This window comes from Triturus cristatus, chromosome 3_1 (assembly GCF_964204655.1).
Source record: "Triturus cristatus chromosome 3_1, aTriCri1.1, whole genome shotgun sequence".
Taxonomy (NCBI): domain Eukaryota; kingdom Metazoa; phylum Chordata; class Amphibia; order Caudata; family Salamandridae; genus Triturus; species Triturus cristatus.
Genome location: NC_140583.1, coordinates 859,223,577 through 859,246,089, shown reverse-complemented (window position 1 = coordinate 859,246,089; position 22,513 = coordinate 859,223,577). Strand labels below are relative to the sequence as shown.

General features: G+C 47.0%; 1 protein-coding gene across 4 annotated transcripts in view; it reads right to left on the bottom strand.

Annotated features, from left to right (window-relative positions):
• Nucleotides 1-22,513, bottom strand: part of LOC146861186 (neurabin-1-like) — a 611,401-nt gene that overhangs the window by 113,756 nt on the left and 475,132 nt on the right. For all 4 annotated transcript variants that reach the window (XM_085645289.1, XM_085645286.1, XM_085645285.1 and 1 more), the window contains exon 14: nt 18,426-18,497. In XM_085645289.1, coding sequence (XP_085501415.1) covers nt 18,426-18,497 — 72 coding nt within the window. The remainder of the gene's footprint in view (nt 1-18,425; nt 18,498-22,513) is intronic.

Genomic DNA, 22,513 nt, shown 5'->3' with positions numbered 1-22,513 from the left:
CCCTTGCCAAAACTTCCTTTGCTCCTGCTGTTGCCTCTGTAAACACCCCCTAGAGTACCCATCTGGCGACTGCTGGTGGTAGACTTGCTGCTGCCTCTGGCCTGAGGGAGGAGGAGGATGTGGTCTTGGAGCCTGCCCTGTATTGGTGCCCCCAAAAGGAGCCCCTAGGTACAGATGTTTTAGGGGCACCAATTGCCTTGGCAGTGTCCATTTGCTTATTTTTTTTTTTTACACTATATGATCAACCTGCGGGCCAAAGAGGCGGTCACCATTGAAGGGCAGGGAAAGCAGATACTGCAGGACGACGTTTAAAACCTGAGACATGGAACTAGACGTGACATTTCACCAGAATATTGGTACTGACCTCTTAGTGCTGGGACACTCCTTATAGGAGTAACTATGCACTATCTCAAATTCATTCATTCACTGTCCCCTTGAGCAGCAGTGATAGTCGCATCCAGGATGCAGTGAATGGTGGCATTAGAAATGTCCTTAGCCCCTGCTACCAACTCCTTCTGTGCCCAGGTTCGTCTGGGAGATACTAGATTAGCTGCTCCATTTCATCCCAATGCACCCTATTGTAATGGAATAGCAGGTCAACAGAGTTGGCGGATTTCCACTAGCACTGCTACTATCACAAAGAAGTAATCACCTTCATGGAGGAAGTGCATGCCCATTTTACGAAAAATGTCTGCCCTCTGCATGGCTTCATGTTACGTTGTGGATTCATCTAAGGGTGATGGTCTAGCTGGTTAGGCACCTGGGACAGAATCAGCCTGGGGATCGACAACGTAATAATCCTAGGTGATCAACAGAGGGCACCAGGTAGAACGGTGTGTGTCATAGGGGTTGGCAGGTTGTGGTGGGGGCTGCTTTCCCCGTAAAAAGAGAAAGGGGTACCTGTGGCAAATAAGCAAAATATATGTGTGTGGTGAAAGGAGAGGTGGTGGAGAGGGAGGAACAGGAGGGGTGCAGTTGATAGAGGGCTGTTGCCCCTCTAATTTATGCTAAAAGGGGGCTCCTTAACAAGTTCCTCCTAGAAAGTAAGCTCCCTCTTCCGAGGCAATGCAATTGTTACGGTAGAAGGCACTATAGTTAAAATGTTGCCTGTTTGTGGATGAACATACAAACACTTTTGCTTGACTTTCAATTTCTTCTGTAGGCGCTGGAGGATGGGTAGCTCGCGTTCCTCACAGCTGGCTGTGGTAGACGCCGAATGCATTCTTGGAGCCAAAGGAGTCCTCAATGTTGGGAGTGGCTTTGGCGATTGTATCACCTTTGGTGCCCAAGGAGCCCAAGGCTTATGCAATATCTTCAGGCTCGATAGACTAGATTGATCAGTGACTGCTTGAGGAAACGTGGACTACAAAGCTTTTTGTTGGTGCCCACTAGAATCCCAAGGTGGTGAGGGCCCGAAGGGCTGATTCTTAGTGGAATGGTTCAATGCCCGACCCCCTCGAGGACTTCTCCGAGGCCCGAGAGGTATGTCAGTGCTGACCATACTCATGGTTTACATGGCTGGGAGGCGCAGGAGGCCTCATGTTCTTCCCCCTGAGATTTGGAAGAGTAGACCGCCTCCAGAGTGCAAGGTCACTGGAAGGGCTAATCCCATGAAAGGCTGGTGTTCTTCACCTTCCTAGACGTCGCATTCTCTGAAGAGGTCAGGGGTATCGCCGGACTCTAGCATTCTCTGATGTGCCCACCTTTGTTTGTGACGAAAACAAAGAGTCTTCTTCAACCATAAGGTAAGGCAGCGCTCATCGTGATGGCGGAAGAAAAACTATCTGGAGATGGAGTCGATGCCCATGAGCACTATCGCCCTAAGGAGTCATCATCTAACTCGTGACTACAAAGACTTCTTCAAACACAAAAACAAAGTGCAAACGTTCTAACCCCAATACTAGATGGCGATCTGTGCACAAGTATACGATCTACAGTTCATATGCCTCGAACAGGTAATTATTGGAAACCTGGTGGTGGTTAGTTTACAGTGACTTCATATGGCAGCGGGGACAGTACTTGAGGAGAGTCCATTGTTCTATGCGCATTCTCCAGAAACGAGTCGTAGAGGTCAGGGGTGTGCAGCCCCGTCTAATGCCCAAGGTCCTAGCAGTTATGTGACGACTGGACATCAATGTCTGGAGTACCATCCAGAGAACTAGGTCATTTTTTCACTTAGTAAGGAAAGCAAACTAAGTTGCCGATCATAGTCGTTACACGCTTGAGCCTGATGGTGGAGAAAAACAAACTAACATAACGTCAGTGCTCAGGTGTGTTCCTGACTAAGAAAGGAGTCACTATATATCTTGTGACTCGAAAAACGTCTGACGAAAATCAACTTGCAAATGTCCGAGCCCAACGCTAGATGGCAGGAGTATACAGAGCATGTGTATGTACAGTACCACATGCTACAAACTAATTTCAGAAAAATGCAAAGTGGGTTTCCAGGAAGACAATTGCAGAACAACGCATCAATGGATCATAGGAGCATAATTCAGAGGAGAAATGAGAACACATTTCAAGGAGAAGAAGTTTGTAGTTCGAGCACACAATAGAAAAACAAATGCGGGAGGTTCAATGATGGGTGACATTAACAATAAAAGCACAGATGATGGAGAAAAAGAAAACAGAGGAACATAACCCAAAACATCAGGGTGCAACACAGGTGGGCCTGTGTTGCTTGCCAGGAAGAAGTGGGTGGGTGCAGTGGTGCAGTACTCCTTAATATTGAAACAACTACAGGATTTGAAGTGAAGTGTGATCAGGTCACTAGTCTCTGTAAATTCACATTGCTGGTTGGAGATGGGGAAAGAGCTCTGTTCTGAAGATCCAGACGCCAGGATCACAAACCAGTGGAAATCCTCATGCCCCCCCACATAAGAACAACGAAAAAGAGCAGAACAACAAACGGTACCTATTGGCAAAAAAGAAAAACTACAAAGTCAGCAGCCAGAGGGACGATCTGATCAGTGTGTGCACTGCAGGGTCAGCAGTGCCCGAAGATCCACACCTCGTTACCTCCAGGTCGCAAAGAGGCACCCCGAAGGAAACGACCAGCGAATTACACTATGGTTTCGAACCGCCACGGGAGCCCCGGAGAACGACTGATGACCAGGGAGTGATCCGCGATCAGGAGAATGGCAGCCATCAGGAAAGAACGATGAATGCCCCCTACTAGGTGATGCTGCCTCCAAGAAGCTCGCCGACCCACGAGAGGCTCCTCCACTGATGCCGCCTCCACGAGCAGCGAAGAAGCTCGCCGACCCGCGAGAGGCTCCTCCACTGATGACGGGTCTACCAAAACCCGAGACTACTGATGCGGACCTACGATCTCCTGCCACCAGCAAGCGCACTTCATTGACACCGGTGAGTGCTGGGGAGGCGAGAGACGTGGGACTGCAACGCGGGTTCCCCAAGACTGACTCAACCACACGACGCACGGCCCGGGAGGGCCGAGGGGGGAGGAAGAGGGCGACGAGGCTTCGGTTAAACGCTACAGGGTGCCAGACACTAAAATGGTGGCGCAGCCGGTCCAGGCATACCGGCGACAAGAACACCCCCCGTCCTGATGTGCCCAGCACGAGACGCAGTCACCAGGCATACAATAAAAAATGTTTTAGTTTACTTTCATAAATCCTGCCAAATGAATATGATGCCTTACCACCGAGCCATACAACTTTAGCATCCCGGAAGCCTGACCCCAAAATGGCAGCCACACAAAGCCAGGCATACCGAAAACCATGTCCGACCGAGCAGTAAAACCAAGCCGGCTCTGCCAAATGTAAGGAGCGGCTATATCCAAACCCCAGCATTCACCAATAGGCAGTGAGGCTAACAAAAAGGAATTAACGCTCCAGAATGAACTTTAGCTCCAACATTGACTTCCAGGATGCCTGACCACAAAATGGTGGATCCCTGAGTCCAGGCACACTGATAAAGTCCTTTTCCTATGAGGGGGGCAGCCTAATTAATCAATCTAGCACAGCCATCGGCCACCTCAGGCACCATTGCATGCCAGGACACTGAGATGCAAATAGAAAGAACTAACGACCTAAATATCTAAAAATAAAAAAAGAAACCCAAGCAAACAAAATTGAAGCACTGAGGACCTGCAAACGGGAAAATTCTTACTGCCTCAATCTCAGTTGGCGACCGTCAAGGTTGCAAATGGAGCTGTTCAATTAACCCTTATGCCAACCTCGACGAAACGAGCGCAAGCTACATCTGGTAACAGACAAAATGCTGTCTAGAAAGGGTCTGCCACCTAATGCAGCACACCTTTAAGTATAACCCAACTGCAAGAACTCTAGACAGACCTCCACCAATGTCTCCCAAAAATTAATATCTATCGCAGAAGGCACCTACTATTCCCTTGACTCCTAGTCCTCAATAGCACAACAATGCACCCACATAACAGAACAAAAAGGACACAGGACAGTCTAATCCCCTCCTCCGAGCCTACTCAGCATATGGCTTAAAACCCCATGGCCCGAACTCCTTTTCCATCATCTACCCTCCCAACCTCTCACATAACGCTTAAAGAAATTTTAAACACAGGCTGATAAGACAGAACCAAGAAACACTATTTGCGGACACATACCACTGCGCCTTAAAAGGCATGCAGAAAATGGATCTTATTTTCCACACTCAAAATCCGGCGGGATGGAACTCCGTTCTCAGATCCCACCTCCACATCTCTAAAACTACCAGCACTCCGCTCAGCTGCAAACTAACGTTCCTAATATCAAGCCTCCTGACACGCAATGGCAACACCTTTGTGACCATATACAGCAATGGCACTATCCTGATCGAATCCAACAATGACAACCTGGAGGCATTTGACTCCCTCTTCCCCACTCTGCGCATCGCCTTCACTCACTTACTTCACTCCCACTCGAACATAACCCTATCCTCGAGACAACCATCCCTAGTAAATTATCAAAACAATTCTTCGATCCAAACCCAACCCACCAACCGATCCCCCCCCCCCCCCAGCCCCACCATCCCCTCCAACTCCGCCCCCAACCCGCACAATTCATCCCTATTAGCCACATCAAACACAAGGCTTGTCCAAGATGATACACTTCAGTCCTCTTCCAGCCTCCCCACACCCCCACTCAACACTACTCTAAGCTAGTAACCAAGGAAAGCGTCCCACAGACAACAGCTCCGAACTCCCTACCTGCACTAAACCCATTGAAGTCGACACACAATTCCCGAAACAATCTGCGACAACTCACCCCCACGACCTCCCCTAAGAACCACACATATCAGAAGCACAAAGAGCCACACCCACACAGATAAGATCACCCCATCCCGGAACAGTCAAGTGCCCCCCATCCATAGATGGCCATGCTCTGGACACACCGATAACTAACTCCCCTACACCTTTCGCCATGAATACAGCCCATAGTTTGGCACGACTGGAATACCAGCTAGAAATAGTAATATAGGGCATTAAAAACATCTTATCTAACTGTTCCACTCACAATACTCAACACCCACCCTTCACACACACAGGCACCCTAAAAAAACACACATACCATCCCAAGGCCCAATGACTCAGTTGGAACACAACCCCCCTCAAGAACCAGCGGCACAGACCCAAAAGAACTAGCGCGGTAATGTCTATGAAACAGGCACGGGATCTCGCAGAATCCTATAAAGCAACTCCTACTGTCGCCCCCACCTCCTTTTTGTTTAATTATCTTTATTGGTATTTTACTTATTAATCATGACTGACAATTTGAATCTATACAAGAAAAAAGAAGCTATTTGTTATGTTCTGCTGTGAATATTATAAATGCAAATCTCAGGTGCCAAATAGTATTAGCAATCACAACAATTTAGATATAACACATTTATGATATTCCTGAGCGCTGGCATGCAGATCATATTGGTGCATACGCAGGAGTACCTCTATGTGCTATCGCCCATTATCGAGCTACATCATAGAACACCAATTAATGTCATTGTATTTTGCTGCATCTACCAGAAGCACATCATAGTAATACAGTCTTAACAGGAGCGTACATGCGTGCACCAGGTACATCCAGTGCGTAACCGGTTGGATCGCACCGGCAAATCATTTAATAGGAAGAAGACCTTAAATGATTATAAAACACACATCGGTCACTAGTGATTTCCAACAAAGCATATTTTCCCCTCAAATAACCGAAACATAAACTTAAAACATCTAAAGGAACATCTGCCACCCACTGACCTTATTTGGCCCTAACCACGCAGGACCGTACATTAGTATGCATTATCAATGCACTTCCACGCATCCGTACACTCAGTCAATAGTAAACCCAATACTCATAACAGGACTGACGCATCACTGACAAGTTGTGTCCGCATGTCTGGGGACTTAGGGGGGCATATGGGAAGGCATATGGGGAGTTATCCGTGGCAGAGTAGAAGAAACAATATAAGTCTACGTCATAGGCTCAGAGGCGTGCAGCTCCCTACTGCGGAGTAGTGGGGGGCTAGGTAAGGCAGTCAGGGAGTGGCCAACAGAGTGACACTTGGTGCTGTCGGATTAGCAGTTTGGAAGGCAACTAGCAACTCGTCCCCAGTCTTGTGCAATAGGGAATTTACGAAGACCAGCTATCTCCGGTCTATGCAATGCTGCGCATTCAGCCTGAGCACACACTGTGTGAACGCCTCCAGCTAGCTACCTCCAGGGGGGATGCAGCATTCCATCTTTTTGTTATAAGATGCTTTGCAGTAATGAGGCAAGGTCTCGAAATTTTGAGGTAACTATGTTTCTTAGATCTGACATACAGTGTCAAGAGGCACACCTCCCATGATAGTAGCATATCTGTGTTTGTGCATGAAGCCAGGGTTGTCACTACCACATGCCAGCAATGCTGAAGTGATGCACAGGCCCCCATAGCATATGGAGTAGATCAGCATTCACATGCTGACAACGGGGACATGCGGAAGTGGTGATGTGAAAATACCTATTAATCATGTCAGGCGAAAGATACGCCCTGTGTACAACGTACGTTTGAATGAGCTTGAAACTCGAATTTCTGGGTACGTGCCTAGCACTCTCCAGTATGACATCCCATTCCTTGTCCGTCCAGGGATGGCCTCTATCAGCTTGCCATCTGACTTTGAGCCATATCATCGGCTTCAGTGTGTGTGCGAGGAGCGCTTCTACCAGCCAGTGTACCACATGCGACCCTGCACCCATTGCATGTAAATATTGCACCAGCAGGTGCGTCGATGGCTCACTAGCTATGTCCCCCCAGGCAGTGGACAGGGCTTTCAGGAGGGAGGTGTTAGGAACTGACCCGCTGGGAGTTCATTATCTGCAACCAGCATCTCAAATGTTAGTAGTGCTCCATCACTATATAAGTCGCCCAGTGTCTTGAGCCCTGCCTCATGCCAAGCCGTGAGAGCCGCCCTTGTGGTACCCAGCATCTCTCGTGGTGTACTCAGTAGTGGTAGGATTGGGGCATACAGAAGCGTCATACGAGTGAGGTATAAGCATCTTTAATAGCATTGAAGGGCTAGTCCAAAATGTATCTGTGATGGCCGTGGGAGTTTAGCGATAGGGTGGAACAGGTGCCAGATTTTGGAATGGGACCAGGGCTGATGTGTGGTCGCCGTTTCTTCCAGACACTTGCCATTCAACCACTTCGTTGCCCATTGAAGCTGTGCAGCCAAATAGTACAGTTCCATATTTGGGACCGATAGCCCCCCCTGACCAGTGGGGGCATACATTTTCCATAACGCAATACGTGGTCTTCCCGTATTCCATATTAAATCCTGGGATAATCACTCCAGTTCTTGGAATGTCTTAGGAGGAATATACAGCGGAAGGTTAGAAAAATAATTGAGTAGTTTGGGGAGTACGATCATTTTCAACAGGGTGATGCGACTCATCACATTCAGAGGAAGCGTCCTAAAAAAATGCGTCTGAGCGCGTATGGCCGAAATCTCTCTCGTCAAGTTGCCTTCCATTAGGTCGTCAGGCGAGCGGTAGATGAATACACCAAGATATCTGAACGTGGCAGAATACCACGTGAGGGGCGTACCGTTTAAAGAGACATCCACCACTGTAGTGTGAGCGCAGAATGAGTAAACCCCCGACTTGGCCCAGTTTACCCGGAGTCCCGACTTCCCCTCAAAGGATGCAAGTATATCCGCTATGGATGTCGGGATTGCAGTAATATCCCGGAGGTACAGCAATAGATCATCAGCGTATAGAGAAACGACATGTAGCCCGTCTCCCAGTCGTATCCCCCATCCCTCCGCAGTAACATGGCTAAAGGTTCCATAGCCAGGGAAAACAACGGAGATAGTGGGCATCCCTGGTGTGTCCCCCGCCTCACTGATATTATCAGAAATTAACGTGCCTGTGCGGACCCGGACAGTGGGGCGCTGATACAATAAGCGCACCATGTTTAAATAATAGACTCCTAGTTCGTATTTACCCAACACAGATGCCAGATACGGCCACTCCAACAAATCAAAGGCTTTCTCCAGATCGAGCACCAAGCAGCCCAAACGGGGCCAAACCTGTGTGGCGTACTGCTGTACCCTAAAAAATTCTACGTATATTGAGGGAGGTACAACATGACGGGACAAATCCGTTCTGATCAGGGTGAACCAGGGTTTTAGCTAGCGGTGAAATACGCCTGGCTAACAATGAAGCAAAAATGTTATAGTCCGTGTTAAGGAGCACCAATGGACGATAGGAGCCTAATGGGTCGGGATTTTTATCTGGCTTGAGAAGAGTGACCAGCAAAGCTTCGTTCTGCGTAGCAGTGAGGGAGGATTCGCCGAGCACCCGTTTCATATACCTTAAGCAGTTGTGGTACCAAAATATGTGGATAGGCTTTATTGAATTCAGTCGGCAGACCATCTGGTCCAGGCGACCGCCCATTAGACAGAGAAAAGATGCTGTCTCAAATCTCCTCTGACTGAATAGGAGCATTAAGATCCTCGCTTTGTGTGCGCGTTGGGTGCGGCAAGTCAAATCCATCCAGATACGACTATCTCCAGAGTCGTGGCTCGCACGCGTGATTTATATAAGTCACGGTAATGTATCATAAACGCATTATGATTATCACGCTGCGTGTATGCTATTGCCCCTGTCTTCGTTTTTACCGACGCTATGGGTGCAGCCGATTCATTCTGACGGATGAGCCATGAGAGCAATTTACCTGCCTTGTCGCCTATACGGTGTTTTCTCGCCGAGTGCGCAGCATAATTAAGACATCGTAGTCGCTCAAGCAACCGCGCATGTTCCTCCATGAGGGAGCTATGCCGTAACTGAGTGCCATCTAGGTCTGCCTGTTCTGCGGCAGTTAGCCTGCGCTCCATAACGGTGAGGTCCCGCTCCAGCTGTGCGCGCATGCCTGCCTGTGTCCCCAAACAGTGTCCCCTAACAACCACCTTAAGGGCATCCCACTCCACCAATGTCGACGCGGCCGTCCCCGCATTATCCTCAAAATAGTGTTCCACTGTAGATGCCAATAAGTCTCGGAAAGACGCGTCCAGGAGAGAATCCGGTTGAAGGCGCTAAATTGGTATCGGCGGCAACTCATCCTCCCACTGTAGCTCCATGATGTGCGGGTTATGATTGGAGTGTGTACGTCCCATATAGGTAGAATCTGTGACACACTGCAAGAGATCATCTGACACCATGAATCGATCCAAGCGCACGTGTAACCTATGGGCCCCGGAGTAATAGGAGTACACCCTATCTAATGGACATCTGTGCCGCCACACATCGGAGAGGCGCCACTGTGATGCCCAGTGTCCCAATGCTTTAGCAGCCGTACATGTGACGGTACCAGGCAGTGGCGGAAAGGACTGGTCCAAGGAGACGTCCAGCACACAGTTCTAGTCACCACCCAGAATCATAGGAAGATCAGGCCACAGACCGTTTTTGCGATAAAGGATCTAAAAAAGCAGCCTGCCCCGTATTAGGCACATAAAGCGATGCCAAGATTACCGGCTTCCCATCAAGCACCCCCTTCACTACAACGTATCTGCCCTCCCCGTCTATTAATGCATCTATGACTTTAAATGGGGTACCCGGCCTTACCCACACTAGGACTCCCCATGCGTAGGCAGAGTGCCCCGTCGCATACAGCTGCTCCTCCATCGTCGTTGAAGTCGTGCAACCTTCGCTCGAGCTAAATGTGTCTCCTGAAGTAGCGCAATTTGTACACAGTGGCGCTTCAAATAGGAATATATAAGATAGCGTCTCTCCGGGCTATGAATGCCACGCACATTCCATGTGCCCATCTTAATGAGTGCCATAGCCAGTAAACGTCAGGGGCGTAGTCGGGCTTACTCAACTGTGGAATGGGTGGGGGTGGTGGCGTGCGTATATGGGCCAGCACAGTGAGTACTTCCGTGCAAAGTCTAACTGTGTTGTAAGCATACCTGTGTCTAAGAGTGGTGGCAGAAAAAACACAATAACAATTGACAATTAAGAATACCATGAGAGCAATCTTGCAACAGGCAATCGCCCAAACTGAGAATGCAATAGCACACAACTAATGCCTGGGAGGGCTATTATGCGCAGCAACTGAAAAGTTGTAAAAAGAGGATCTACAAAGGGGACCTCGTCATGTATAGCTGAGCCCAGTCTCTGGCCAGACACGTGTCTAGGCGAAACCGCTGCCTGCGTTTTATGTGTAATATTCCCATATATATCAAAGTTAGCGAAGAGGGAGTGGTGAAAGATCTCGCGCCCACCATTCAGGGACTCAAACACAGACAAATACAATCATTACAATGCGGATACTGTGTAATAGGCTTTTGTATACTTGCGTGTCCATAGACTTCGTAAGGCGCCCAGAATGGAGGGAGTTCAGATGTGCTCACAAAAAACAAATATACATTCAAGAGATTGTATCACAGGTCTGTGGGGTGACGTGCGGAAGGTCGCAGGAGCCTTGAGAAACAGGGAAAGATTCCGATAGCTCCTCTTCACTGTTCGGCTCTTGATGATCCGAGTCAGAAACGGAATCTCCCTCCAGGACTCTGCCGATACTCGCCACCACCGCCTCGAGCTGTCCATTCAGTATCAATTTCGGCGTCAGGCCAGATGTCTGGGTGGCGGAAGGCCGTGGTCTACTCCTACGCCGCCTACGGCACCACATTTTAGTCTCCAGCGATTGCTCTCCATGCACGGAGTGCGATGGGTTGAAAGAGTCAAGCCACTCCTCCGCATTCTCCGGTGTGGAGAAGAAATGAGTCTCCCATTTGCCATGACCCTCAGCTTCGCAGGGAACAAAAACGAATATTTAAGATCACATTGTCTCAAGTGCCTTTTCACCGCTAAATAGGAGTGACGTTGTTTCTGGACTTGAAACGTGTAATCAGGGAAGATCATAACTTTGTGGTTATCGACTTGTATGTCCTGTAATTTTCGAGTTTCTTGCAGAATTGCATCCCTGTACCTGTAGATCAACAGACGAATTAAAAATGGTCTTGGATTCGAGCCCAGAGGTAAGGGCTTGGCAGGGACCCTGTGTGCTCTTTCGACTACGAAGTGTGGGGACAGGGACTCTCCAGGAAGTATCGACCGCAGCCAGTCCTCTGCATAACCTACTGCGTTCCTCTCCTCTATTCCCTCTGGAAGGCTCACGACGCGTACGTTGTTGCGGCGGGCCCTACCTTCGGCATCTTCCACCCTGTCCTCTAGGGATTCGACGCGATTGAGCAGATCACGTATGTTCTTTTCAGCCGTGGCCGACCATGGCGAAACCTCAACAATTTCCCCTTCAACAGCAGTAGTACGATCCACAAGCTTCCGGTGGTCAGCATGTAGTAATGTTAAATCAAGTGCCACCTTATCTATTTTGCCTTCCAGAGAGGTGCGTATCTGGTTCATCGTCTCCCCGAGCTTCTCCACCGCTGCCAGCACCGCATCCAGCTTGTGTGACATAGGATTTGCTGTCTCCGCCTCCATCCTCTTGTCAGATTGTGCCCGAGTCTGCGGGTGAGGGCCCGACGCCCCCCCGTGCCAGTCTTCACACGACCCCCACGCGACATGGAGCTATTAGCGGCAAGCACCAGACTGGATGCACCAGACTGGATGCACCACACTGCTGCTGTATGTGGAGCAGTGCCCAGATCCCCGCCCACCTCCGGCAGCACGTAATGTTCAGGCGCTATCCAGAAGGGGCTGGCACGCTACACCGAGACCGCCCTCAGCTGTGCTAATTGCAAAAGAAGGGATAGCCAGATGAGGCTCGTCGTCTCCAGGCCCGGCAGCGCCGTTTCGGACAACAGGGCGTAATTCTATATGTTGGAAATGAGGGCTGCGACCTAGTCCAATCACTCCTGAGTCAGCAACTCGCAGTCCAATGCACCATCTCCCCCGATGGGGAGTACCTCTGTCCATCACCCATGCCTCACTCCACTCAAGGAGCAGCGATTACCGCAGTCCAGAGGATAGGGCCTGGCAGCGACTGAGCCAGAAAGGCTTCTCCAGTCCGGTAGAGCGTAACTCTGCCCTCCGGTAAAGCAGACCATGCAGCATGGAGCGAGATGTTCACACATTCAGCTGTCCGACAAGTTAGTGCAATGGCGCTTCAGGACTGTGGACTAGGGGTGAATCTGATTCCGCACACCCGCCGCCAATTTGACGCTCAGCAGCACCAGCCCTCCGGTGCTCTGTGACCAGGGATTATTAATAGCGCTGGATCGAAGCGCAGTGCCCAGACAGTGTACTCACGGCCGCAGTGCCTCGCCGATGCTGGTGCCCCGCATGCTGCGGCCCTGTGGGCGGGGCTAGACTCCGGGCTCACATAGGCTGTGTCCGCGGTACGCTGCAGGCCTTCTCCGGCGGCGCAGGGGTCCAGAAATCGCGCTGCAGGGTACACTCTCCGATTTCACTCAAACTCGCCTTGGCGCTTCAGGAGATGCCGGATTGTTGCGCTGGCAAGCCTCCGCCTCCACAATTCAGTTTTTACGGAGAAATGAGGCCAGGACAGGGAGCCCTCAGCGGAGCTCTACAAGAACACATCCTTGTTCATTGCTGGCTTAGCCACGCCCCCCGTCGCACCCCAGCTCCTTGATCCAAGTAATTACTGGATTTGGTAGAGACCATACTGCCCCACGAACGGTGAGACCTCCAGCTCACCTCACCAATATTCCCATGGCTACCCCTAATGAGAAACTCAACAACAAGAGGACGACTAACTGCATGCTCATTGTTACACATCGAGCTTCGTGTCTGACCTCTTGGCTGCTTAGGAACAATAAAGTTCAATACACGCGGGCATGCTCTTTGCAGACGCTCCCTGCTTGAGGAATAGAGGCGGACTTTGTATACACTCCCTCCTTTTAATAAGGGGCGTTGCCAAGGAGCCAGTGCTTGGCTTTCAGTTCCTTGGATCCTGTTTCCTGGCTTGTCTACTCCCTCTGTATTCCTTATTACCCTCGCATGTTGTGCTTGTTGTTTCCCTGTAGAAGGTCGAGTGAAGTTGGTTCGTGTCGTCTAGCGAGAGGATTGCTCCGCTTCTGACTTCACTCCTGTTTTGTTCCCGTAATTGCACGGTAAGCATTGTTACTACCGCTGTGGTCGCTCATGCATTAGGAAGCTTCCCGCTACCTTTCCTGGGTTTGCCTCCCTCCTTTTCTCCCTTTGTGGTGCCCTCAGGACCTTGTAGTGTTTGTGGCAGGTTTGGTAACCCCCTCACCGCCATCTTAGTTTCCCGGAGATTTTCAGTTGCCGGACAGTTAGTCACACGATTACGTGTGTTTCTTTAGTGGGAAATTTAAATGCTAATAGACGCGCGGTGCGCGTATCTGTAGTGCAAGTGGCATACCTACCTTTAATTTGGACCCCGGCATTATAAACGTGCGGTGCGCGTTGGTGGTAGCGGCAATCCTTTGTTGTCCCTTGTTTGTGTCGCAGGAGTGAACGCGCAGTGCACGTTAGTGGCGATACCTAGTAGCCCCTTGTTTGTGCTGCAGTCTTTGTTAACGCGCTGTGTGCGCTGCAGAGTTGGAAACGGCAAACTTAGTCCCCTGGGCATATATTGTGTAAGCAGCATCTTGAGCAAACCTGTGCCATTTATAGTGTTTAGACTAGAGATTTGGGGGCTGCATAGTTCCTTGTGGTTTGGGTCCTCATAGAAGGGTTCTCCTCTTGCTTTCCCCGCCCCGTTTAGAATTGCCTTCCCCCCATTTTAGGAGAACGTCACCTTCTATTCCTCTTGGAGTGTCATTCCGTAGTACCCGCCTGAAGTCACTGCCCTGCTGCCTTTGAGTTATTCAAAGCCCTCGTGAGATGTCCAGCTGGTAAGAGAGAGGAGAGACTTGCAGTACACCAACTTATGTAGTTTAAGAGTAGTATACGGAGTCAGAAGACAGGTTGGGTTTACTACCGTCCTCTTTGGCTCCTCTTAGGTTCTTCCTTATGCCTGCCATTGACGGAAACCAGCTGGGGGACTTGAAGCTTGTCCTTCCCCATTTTGAGTCCCCACATCTCCCTTTGCCTTTCTATTTTGAGGGTGTTGTTCATTCACTCTATAGTGGACAGGTTTAGGGAGTGTGGGAAAATTCTCGTCGCTCCTGTGGATCAGACGCTCACATCCTCCAGAGGTGGGTGTGTTTGCTGACACTCATTAACTGCAGATCTGCAAACAAACACGCAACAGAACTGGCAGAAAAACCCTCCTAACCCACAACATAGAAATCACGTTCATCACAGAAACCTGGTTGAACAAATCCTCACCCCCCATCTTCGATATGCTTGTCCCCCCAGGATTCTCAATCATTAATAAAGACAGAAAGAACCAGCGAGGTGGGGGGACCGCAATCATACATAAAAGTAACATTTCTAAAACAGAAACAGACTCCTTCAAAAACAACTCATTGGAATACCTAACCGCCACCATCAAGACATCAGACAACAAAACGCTTCACTTCCACCTCCCCTACCATCCACCAGGCAAACCCCCCGCATTTGGAGAACAACTTGCCGACCTAATAAAACATAGCTCACTCTCAGACGCGAACAACCCAATACTAGGAGACCTAAACCTTCACTGGAATGAGGTAAACAACCCACTGATACAAACTTTAAATGAGCTGCTTCACAATAACAATCTGACCCAACACTGCAACGAACAAACACACAAACAAGGCTCAATCCTAGACACCATCATAGCTCACGAAGACTCGATCACCATCGACTATACCCTCCCTGTTGACTGGTCAGACCACCATATCATTTTTTTCCATATTAATCAAAAGACCCAGCAACCGCCTCACACAAATGAACACTTTTACTGGACGAGAAACCTGAGCCAGATCCCCCTCGAAGAACTAGAAGAAAGGTTAAGTACACTCACCTCCATCGCATGCAACAGGTCCACTACAGAACTTATCTCACAGTACAATGTGTCTATGACCGCCATGCTGGAACAAGTAACTCCCTTGAAACAAAAAAAATCAACAACATTCCATCGAGATCGTGGTTCAACACTGACCTAAACTCGGAAAGAAGAAAACTAAGAGCCACAGAAAGACTTTGGCGAAACAACCCTTCGACAACCCACCTTGATCAACTCCAAAAGGAACGTCGTAACTATGAACAGCACATCAAAAATGAAAAATCCACCTTCTTCTGCGGTGTTCTAAATAATGCTAAAAATCGCCCCAAAGAACTCTTCAATATCATTAGGCAGCAAACATCCAAACCACCACCCTCTGCAATTCCGACCTTCAAAGACCTATGTGACAAATGCCAATTTCTTTGATGAAAAAATATTAAAGATTGAGCTCTCTCTAGAGGATCGCCTCCAACCCTCCAATGAAGGTCTGCCCCTCTATAGAGAAGGCATGAACCCACTCAGTCAATCCGCAATCAACTGAAAAGCCTTCAAACCCATCACCGAAGCTGAAATTCTTGAATTAACCACCGGATCCAAACCCTCTCTACACGTTGAAGACCCCATCCCTGCCCAACTGGCTAAAAAGCTCAAACTCTCCCTAGCCCCACTCTGGTCAAAGGTTATAAACAGCTCCCTGAAAACTGGAATCAAAATCGGTCAAGTAACACCCTTACTGAAAAAAGCAGGCGCTGACCCAAACGGACTCAACAGCTTCAGGCCTGTCTCCAATCTACCATGCTTAGCCAAAATACTAGAAAAATGTGTTCTCCGTCAACTCACCCATCAAATGGACAACAACGACCTCCTCGACCCTCACCAATCGGGCCTTAGAAAAGGATGCAGCACAGAGACAGCCATCCTGAATGTCATTGATGACGTCCACAAATCACTTGACAAGGACCGCTGCTGCCTACTCATACTCTTGGATCTTTCGGCAGCCTTTGCCACGGTTGACCACAAACTACTCATCAACGTACTCCGAGAAAGGGTAGGAGCAGAAGGGGTGGTCCTACAATGGTTCACCTCCTTCCTGCAAAGTCGCTACCAAAGAATAAAAATCTGAAACTTCACGTCTGACCTACACCCCATAAACAGATGTGTTCCCCAAGGATCAGCTCTCTCTCCCGCACTGTTCAACATTTACATGGCGACACTCACCACCATCCTCAAAAAAGCCAACATACCCTTCCACCTTTATGCAGATGACTGCAAGATCTACCTTGAAACCTCAACCATAGCTTACATACAAAGACTCAATGACACCCTAATAGAAGTCCAAAAATGGCTGTCCCGAAACCATCTGAAACTCAACCAAGACAAAACAGAAATCCTCCTCATAGCCAACAAAGAGCAGACCCCCCCGAATCATGGAATGGATAGTCTATTGATGCTCTTAACTGCATTCTCATCCCAGCATTCTGTGAAATCACTGGGAATCATCCTGGACCCTAACCTCGACATGGTCAAACACATCAAAAACACCGCAAGATGTGCTTTCTTCATTTTAAAACTACTTAAAAAAACAAACCCTTCATCCCTCCAAAAGACCTCTAGCAAGCCACGCAATCCCTCGTTCTATCCAGATTAGACTACGGGAACGCCACTCTCACAGGCATGGCAAAATCACATCTTGCTCCTCTCAGATCAACCATAAATGCAGCAGCCAGAATGGTGACCGGAGTAAAGAAATTCAAACACATCTCCCCCGCTCTCAAAGAGCTAAATTTGGACCGAATAGAAATGTGCGCTAACTTCAGAACTGCCTCTCTTCCACAAAGCTCTGCACACGGGCAAACCCTCCCATCTAGCCGCAAAACTCAAAGCAGGGCAGACAAGAAATCTCAGGAGCACCAACACTCTTCAACTTATACTCCCGAATAACCCGCAAACAAAAAACCTTCTCGCTTTATCTCTGGAAATGCACCCAGAATTTGGAATGCCATCCCAGTACACATCAGGACTAACCCTTCCTTCAAAACATTCAAAAGCCAGCTCAAAGTGCTCTTCCTTAATCGAGCGCTCACAAAGTGACAACAGACCCACAAAACGGAACCACACCCTACTGAGGATTTAATCACTTTGAGCAACTTCCTACAGCCTATTCCTCTGGGGCCCCCCCACAACCACCCCCCCTTACTACTACGACTAATACTACCACTTTGCATTCGAATGCTACGTGACATATGCTGATCAAGGACCCGTCTCGAAGCACTGTGTTTACTGTTACAACTCTATGTATACTCGACAGTCATTTGAAAAATGTTGTAAAGTGCTCCGGTACCTTCGGGTCTGGCCAGCGCTATATACAACTCCAAATAAATAAATAAATAAATAAAATAACGTAAATGCATGGTAGAAAAAAAGAGTCAAAAGATAAGTAAAAGAAGCCAACCCTTAACCTTATGTGGTGTATTCCAGGATGCCAAGGCAAAACACCCTCTGAGTTATTAAATAGCTGGACACATTCTCTTTAGAATCAAGTGTCTAAATGATGGGGTTTTCCAAACCAACAGGAGTGAGATGCAGGAGATACTGCCAAAATGACGATATTAACATCCTAATTAAAAACAGGACCTCATTCCTCACTAATTATGTATATGGTGCCAACGTTTCCCTTGCAGAGCTACTCCACAGTAAAAAGGACAATGATGAGTTATGAACTTCTGAAATAGGTGAAGTTTGGAGTCTGGGACAAGGACACCTATGGCAGTGGAGTGTCGCAATTTGGAACTAAAGAGCACACAGAACAGCTGTGCCAGTCCAGAAGGATGACTGATACAATGCATAGAAGTTGCAAGAAAGCTCACTTTGAAAAAATCATATTTAAGCTGTTCAACTGAGGAGTTGGTTCTGTGAGACACTATTCTATTTTTGAATGGATTTAAGAGTAGAAAAATATTTGATATAGCTCAATAAAATTATTAATTGAGCTATTTTTCCAAGTCATGGCATTCACTGCTCAGTGAAACAATAAGTTTTCCTTTTACACAAAAATAGGGTTCGTAATGGTAACTATGTAATGAATTTTTAACAGGAACACATTACCTGCTTTCGAAGGATCCCCTGTGGTTTTCTTTTTCTTGTTTCTTGCCTTTACCACCGGATTTCCGCAAACCACTAGAATAGAAAACACAGATTTTTATGAATATAAATACAATTTTAAGACTCCCAATATAATCTGGATAAAGTACTAAATATCATGTATGGAACAGTACAGGCTTTTTAAGAAATGGGAACTAGCTAATTACCAAAGTTGTGGCTTTAAGAAATTTGACTTTTTCTACTTAAACCCACTCTGAAGGTGATACGCTGAAGCCCATTTTAGTTGAGGATCAAGATCAAACTCCTCATTGCCTCATGTGAGAAGCTTACTAAGGTAGACCCACTTTTTTCCAGAACCTATCACAGCAGTGCAATGCATGTAGAAATTCAGGATCCAGCAATCTTTCATCCATCAGACAATATACATGCAAATAGCGCAAATACCAAGGTACATGCAGGAAAATTCAAGTCCACAGTCTAAAAGGCCGAATGAAAGCTAGTTGAAATCTGAATTCAACTATGTGTTAGTCAAGTAGCACCTGAACAGCACACTGTTCATGTAAACCTTCAAGTCATAACGTCCACAAACTAGACTGCCTCAACATATTTATCTAGGACCTAGTTTCATTACAAAAGCTTAGTACCAACACAAGACTAACAGTCCTGTTGTGGAGTATAGAGTGCAAGTGCCATGCAGAACAGCATGCCAAGTAGAATCCACTTACATTACCAAACGAGCCTGTGCTTAAAAGGTATAGAAAAGCTTCATAAGAGCACATCATGATTCATGGCGTTCAAATCATCCAGTACACAGACAAGTTCTAAGATGACCAACATAACTACCAACATAAAATTTAAATGGGCATAATAGCAGTGGTCTGCAAGCCATGGGCCTCCAGTTCCAGTTAAAAATACTGAAATGCTAATTGGATCACAAATGGAAACATATGCTGGTGTTGTGAAAGAGTATAGATTAAAAACAAAGACTGAAGATAAAGCAAAATAAAAATAGAAACTCTTGCCACCCACTTGGCTTAGTATTCCATGTCTTTCTTCAATTGTCCATGATCCTTGCCAGACGACAACGATAAACAAAAGACAGACATTTAGCCTTCATGACTTTCGAGTAGGAAGCCCTCCAGTGATCTGGCGTAACATCACTCCAGTGGAGGGAGTAAAATGTTGGAGGGAGAAGAGCAGAATAGTCCTAAACTGCATCGAAAATATTGACATTCGTATTTCGGCCATCTACATTGCTTTGATGCAGGTGACCCATTTCCACCAAAATCTAAGGTCTCTCAGCCTGACCGCTTTGTTCCTGATCACCTAGAGCTTGTCCACGTGGATATTCCACCTGATTGCAGAAACTTGCTGGCACCGGCATTTGCACCATCAGCCACAGAGACCTAAAATGGCTCCCACCCAGTCTCCATTCAGCCCTATCAAATCCCGTTATAACTACTGCACTAATGCAATAGTGGCTTTAACAACTCTTCAAAAATAGTCAATTTAGGGAATATGTCAACATTCATAAGAGTGATAAAGTTAACAGTTCAGCATCCTTTTTCTGAGAGGATTGTAAAATAGTTTATGAAACAGATATTTTGAGGTTACCCTCCATGCGTCCTCTCAAGTGTTTTGGGAGCTGGATATGCTGCCTCCATTTGAGCCAATCCATAAAGCTCATTTAAAAGTTCCATTTCTGGAAAATACCACTTTTGTTTGCCCTTCGATCACCAAAGGGTGTTGCAAGCTTTGTGTCCTTTAGCCATCAGGGAAGAGGTCCAAACAGGGGTTAGTACATTGGCTGTCAGACTGCATCACCATTACACCATGGAGAAGCATCTACTTCATGGCAGAATTAGGCAAAATTTCACCAGAAACATGGCACTGACAGCTGCAATCTATGTCAGCCTACTTCTGCAAAATATCTGCCATGCAGCCACATGGAAAAGCAGGCAGCTAACAGAAGAGATGGGACAGGCAGTCCACCACAACTAGTTTAATTAAAGATGATCCCTGCTTCCAGCTTTATTATGCTATATAGTGCTTGCTGTTCGGATTCAAGCATGTGCATATATGAAAGATCCAATGCTTGAGAAGAAATAGGTTGCTTACCTGTAACTCCAATTCTTCAGAATGGATAGCTTTCATATATTCACACAATTCTCCTTTCTCCCTAGTCAGATGCTTGGTTTTATTATATACTCTTCTCATGCTTTTGTTTGAAATCTGAGCAATGGTGGCCTCTAGAGGGAGCCCGAGAGCACAGCAGTTCCACATAATTGCCAATATTTTGGGTTGTTTCGAGTGAGGTGGATGTGCTTCTAAACAGTTGTTGAGGCCCATTGAGATTTTAACACTATTTACTGTTTACATTTAGCAGGGACTGCCAGCCTGATAATGGGGAATGATTTAATTCTTGTGAATATCTGAAAGATCCAATGCTGGGTAACAGTGGAACCCTCCCTATGCCTTAAGTGACTATTCAGCAAATGGCTGAGCTTTATGTACACTATGTGAAATGCTGAAGAAAGGTGTAGTCAGTCTCAGCTGGGTGAGTTACCTGCTAGATATCCAGGAGGCCCAATAATGCCAACCAGAGATTGCCTTCTGTAGAAATAGATCCCTGGACCCAAATGTGTTAAGTTCAAGTCACTGATCTTGCCCACGCCAAAGTTAATATCAACTGGCATTATTAGTTAACCCTTAGCAGATTTTTCTGTCTTCTCTCAATCTCCATCTTTTACTTGCTCCCCCAGCTCTACCCAACGATTTACTTTTCTTCAGCATTCTTATTTGAACTTTTCTACCCACTATATTTGAACAGAAGGCACCATTTATATTTGGAGTAGATTAATTTTGTTTCTGAACAAAGTATTTAAGAGGACTATTTGTGATGCTATAGAGTTGTATTTTCTTCACCTTAAGGTAGTTATACAGAAATCCATAAAATATTCATCATACATACAGGTAAAGCAATTTCTCTTAGAAAGTGTTCGAAACATACGTGTAAATTCTACTGGAAGTTAGAAGTGGTTCATACTGGAATTGTCCTCTGCAAGCTCTTAAGATATTTAATTAAAAGAGCACTGTAGGCCAACTCACTTATGAGTTCTGAGGACAGGCCTTTTACACAAGATTTTTCACACCAACTCAGCAGCATGTATAGTGTGTGGGAAATGGAAGACCACTTTTTTCATGAGACAGAACTAAGGTAATATAGATGTCATGGCTAAAGTTACCCTAACAATTAACATTAATAAATCTAGTGAACATCCTGGCAAAGAGATGAAACACGCTCCACTGGATGCTGAGGAAACCTCACAGTTTTCGTTCTAAGCAGAAGATTCTGGCAATGTGCAATGATAGTAATGTGTTATTGACAGCTGATCTTCTACAATGTCTGAGGGATATATTGGTCGAATTCAAATTTTCCATATATGAGACAGGCAGAATCAAAATAACGGACCAGAGAATCGAGAGGCTGATGGGAAGCAAAGCAATGGTCTGGATAAGGGGAGCACTCAGTCATTTCTGCAAAAATTACCTCTATGATGACCAATGCATCTGGCCACTTATTTTGGTCCCATTAGAGAAGGGCAGTACTCACACAAGGAAAAGCTTTCATCCACCTGTTGCACACCACTGCTTTGGGAAATTGTTAACAGCGAGGCTACAGCAAAATTAGCATTAACTTATATGCAAGAGGTGCTGACAAGCAGGGTATGTAACTGCCAAAAGGCAGAGCGCTAAAAGGTAAGCATCTCCAAGAAAACTGATGCCATAGAAACAGTGTAAGTACCACCAGAGGGTTTCCTGGATGATGTTCCCACACTGGGGACTTCTACAGTTGGGATGGTAGTGTTCTTGGGAGGTCTACGGAGTCTGCAATTCACTGCATGCCAAGCACCCGCCTGAAGTGGAGGCATTCATGAGGTGGTTTGAATTCATGGCAGCTGAGGTGGCTACCAAGTTTTCTTCAAACTTCAACATCTTATGCAGCAGTAGTGGTCACATTACAAAGGGGATAGAGCTTATGGCCAATACAAACCTAAATTATTCCATCAAAGTTGCCATATACATAAAGA